Source organism: Gekko japonicus, unplaced genomic scaffold, assembly GCF_001447785.1.
Source record: "Gekko japonicus isolate JY-2015 unplaced genomic scaffold, Gekko_japonicus_V1.1 scaffold2627, whole genome shotgun sequence".
Classification (NCBI taxonomy): domain Eukaryota; kingdom Metazoa; phylum Chordata; class Lepidosauria; order Squamata; family Gekkonidae; genus Gekko; species Gekko japonicus.
Window position 1 is genome coordinate 121,188 of NW_015167135.1, and position 4,132 is coordinate 125,319.

At 47.1% G+C, this 4,132-nt stretch overlaps 1 protein-coding gene across 1 annotated transcript in view; it reads right to left on the minus strand.

The window, feature by feature from the left end:
• PTCHD4 (patched domain containing 4) overlaps window positions 1-4,132 on the minus strand; it is a gene marked incomplete at its 5' end in the record, with an annotated part of 70,081 nt that overhangs the window by 1,444 nt on the left and 64,505 nt on the right. Inside the window, one exon of the mRNA XM_015413053.1 lies at window positions 1-180. Coding sequence (XP_015268539.1) covers window positions 1-180 — 180 coding nt within the window. The remainder of the gene's footprint in view (window positions 181-4,132) is intronic.

Here is a 4,132-nt window from a genome sequence, read left to right on the forward strand (position 1 = left end):
CCTCGATGTTGGTGAAAGGACTGGCGCCCATGCCGAAGGCGATGAAGTACAGAGAGCTTGTCATAGTGTAGGAAACCATGACGTCAGAGTAGGCGTCGGCAACTCTGTCTTTGAAGGGCAAGCTCTCTCTGGTGCGGCGCCATCCTGACAGAAGTTCAAACACTCCTTTTGTTCCATGACCTAAAACGACAATGAGAAGAGAGCAAGGAAATGTATTAATTTGCTTTCATTTGTCCTCAGACTTCATCCCTCTGTCGAATGCACTATGATTACGAGGTGTTGTTAAGTACCAGCTGTAAAATGCTTACAAGTATGGGGTTGGATCCATATATATGTATTAACAGCGGCTAGAATTATGATAGCAAAATGGTGGAAGTCTAATAACTTACCCTCTATAAAGGAATTAAAATACAAAGTGTTGGAAATAGCGGAAATTGACAGAGTAAATACAGAGTTACAAAATAGACCGGAGGAAAGCTTTTGGGATAAATGGGGGAAAATATACAACTGGCTGAGGATAAAAAAGGTAGAAATAAATGGAAACTAGGCTAGTTTAAGAAGTCTATGATAGAGAAAATAGGATAGGTATGAAGGTAAAGGTAAAGGTAAAGGTTCCCTTGCTCGAAAGCCAGTCGAATCCGACTCTAGGGTTGCGGTGCTCATCTCCGTTTCAAAGCCGAAGAGCCAGCGCTGTCCGAAGACGTTTCTGTGGTCATGTGGCCGGCATGACTAAACACCAAGGCGCACTTAACAGCAGTAAGAATTAAAATACAAAGTGTTGGAAATAGCGGGAATGGACAGAGTAAATACAGAGTTACAAAACAAATCAGAGGAAAGCTTTTGGGATAAATGGGGAATAATATACAACTGGCTGAGGATAAAAAGGTAGAAATAAATGGAAACTAGGCTAGTTTAAGAAGTTATGATAGAGAAAACAGGATAGGTATGAAGGTACAAGAACAGAAAACGTAACTTGTCATATGAATTGTAGTTGATGTTAAAATATGTTCTTTGGAGTCATGTTGGCTAACTTGTGTTACTATATAAAATGGAAAAACCAATAAACACAATGATTTTTTTAAAAAGTATTGGGTTGGATCCAATCAGCTTTTCCGCTGGTGAAAAATGAAGTCTTGGGTCTGCTCTAATCACTGAAAAAGGGCATGCTTGGTATCCCGGGACCACAAAAGCCATGTGGGATGGGGGTTATCAGAAGAAGGGGCTTTGAGCAAGACAGAGTGAAAAACAGCTTGCTGGATCCAACCCATTCGTTTTAGCAAGGCACTCGTGTGCTCCATGTCAAACCAGTGTAAAGACTGGTTATTTTTGTCTTCCTCTTTTCCATTTTGTTTTTTTTTAAATAATGGAAACTACAGTGGGGACGGGGGCAATCCCTTGCACTGGCCTCGAGACTTCCCAGCCCAGTCCTAAGACTTGCTGTGAATTGTAGGCTGAGCTACAAATCCTGACATTTGCTTCCTAAGATTTCTGCCCGAGGACAGAACAGGAGGAGATGCCAGAGCTGTCTGGGTAAGGGTGGCAGAAGAACACAAGAAGAGCCCTGCTGGATCAGATCAAAGACCCGCCTAGGCCAGCGTTCCGTTCACACAGCGGTCAAACAGCTGCCCCCCAGGAAGCCCGCAAGCAGGGTAACGGCAACAGCACCCTCCCGCCCGTGCTCCCCAGCAACTGATGCTTGCAGGGAGTAGATAACCATCGTGACTAGAAGCCATCATGACTAAGGAGCTGATTTCAGAGGGTCACGTCCCCCAAATGCCCTTTAGAGTGGGAAGATTTGGACTGGGTCTGTGGTCTCCATCTCCCTTGTGCCGTCTTTGGCATAGAAAGTACAGGGGGGAAAGGCAGTAAACCTCCCAAGACAAGAGAGATTATCTCACATAGTCCTGGCTGGCCTGTAGCTACAGCGGGGCTATTGGGGGGCTCTGCCCCCTTCCTTAAAGGGCCGGGGGGCCCTTCTTAAAGCCCCTTTCTTCCCATGAGCATTTAAAGGGATCCTTTAAATTCTTTTGTGAAGAAGCAAGGGATGGTGCACGCCCCTTCCCCTCCGGCAAGATTTAAAGGGCCCTCCAGCTGATTGGTGGGGAGCACATGGCCCGCCGATCAGCTGGAGGGCTCTTTAAATCTTACAGGAGGGAGGGAGAGGGGCGCACGCCACCCCCTTCATTATGGCAAATAATGGCAGCCCCACTAGCAAAGAAATTGCCCCACAAGTCACAAATTCCTGGATAGAGGCCTGAGTCCTGGTGTATCCTGGTGCAAAAGTCCATCCGTGGCTATTAGCCACAAGGTGTAGATAGGAACTCTCAGACTGCGGCAAGGGATGCTCTGTCTTCTTGGTGCTGGGGGGAGGGCTTCGAGTGTACTGGCCCCACTGATGGGCCTCCTGATGGGCCCTGGTATTTTTGGCTACTGTGTGACAGAGTTTTGGACTGGATGGGCCATTGGCCTGATCCAACATTGGCTTCTCTTATGTTCTTATATCTCAAAATAGTCTTAGGGTGTAGGTGAGGGTATCCTTCAGCACGCAGCACCGAAATACAAGCAAAACCTTCCTTCTCCCACTCCCTCTGACTATTCCCTCGAGATGAGTTTTTCAACGTTGGCTTGCCTTGCAGAGTTAACGTAGTTTAAGCCGGTTGACAAGCACGCAGCCTGCAACCACGCAAAGGACTGGAACCCGTCCCGTCACCCTCCACAGGCATTTTGCAGGAGCAGAACTGCATCCGCAGGCAGCAGAGACCTACAAAGCTCCGTTTCCCTGCTCCCTGCCTAACTGGGGCACCGACTGCGCTCGGGGAGACGGGCAAATTAACTTCTGCGTCTTGCCAGGCCAGCGAGCACAGCGCGACAGCCGGAGAAGGCCAGTGAATCAAAATGAGTTTGGCTTTCCTGGACCGAGAGGAGGTCTGAGGAAAGGAAGAACAAACGCGACGATCGCTTTTGTGCCGGGGGGGGGAGGGTTAATTTCCAGCCCCTGTACAATCTCTGCAAGTCCCCCTTGGTTAGCTTGTCTGATTGTGTGAGATCCGATAGCAACGAGCCCCGACCCGAATGGCCCAGGCTAGCCCGATCTCATCAGATCTCTGTTCGAGGACAAATGTCTATCACCACAGGCCTCTCTGTTCCATTATGCCCTGACTCACTGTTGCTAAACTTGCGGGATGACCCCCAAATCCCCCAAGTTAAGAAAGATTCGATTTCTATATTCTGTGCCGCTGTGAGGTTTGCAATCGCCTCCTCCTGGAAATCTCCCTGGACCCCAATTCTTAAGACTTGGTACAAGAACATACGGGATTATCTCACGATGGAAAGGATACTGAAACAAACCTCGAATAAAGACCCCTTACTCTGCCTCAGCGTTCCCTCTAAGCTGAGTGAGTGTGAGCTAGCTCACAGTTTTTTAGCCTCCGGCTCACAGATATTTTGTCTTAGCTCAGGAAGGAGGGGCTAATGATGCAGCAGCCAAATCGCTCGCTCACGACTTTCATGCCAGGAGCTCACAAAGTGGAATTTTGGCTCACAAGACTCCACAGCTTAGGGGGAGCATGGCTCTGCCTCTCTTGATTATCATCATTTCTGATACCGTTTTACGTTTTATCGCTCGGAACAAAGGCCATTTTGATCAGAATTGTGTTATCGACGTTTTACTGCGTTAACTGATTGATAACTTGATTATTTATTTATTTCCTACGGATCTCACACGCTGATGACAGTTTATTGTCACTGGTTTGTCTTTGATGCTGAATGTTCCTGTAAACACCTAGAAATAAATAAATAAAGATATCAGAAGCGAAGCACGGCCGCCCCTGGTTAGTATTTGGATGGGAGCCTAACAAGGAAGTCCAGGGTTGCTACGAAGAGGGAGGCGATGGCAAACCACCTCTGAACATCCCTTGCCTTGGAAATCAGCTGTGGCTTGAGAGCAAAACAAAGCAAAACAAAAAAGTGACAAACTGTAATAATGGAATAGAAACTAAGGGCACAGCAATACACATGACATCAATACAAAGTGAAATGCTGCAGAAGTTCACACAAAGAAATTAATGCTGAAATCCAACTTCCATGTTGTTTATAATTCTTGTATTTCAACGGGTGGACATCATCCAGACAC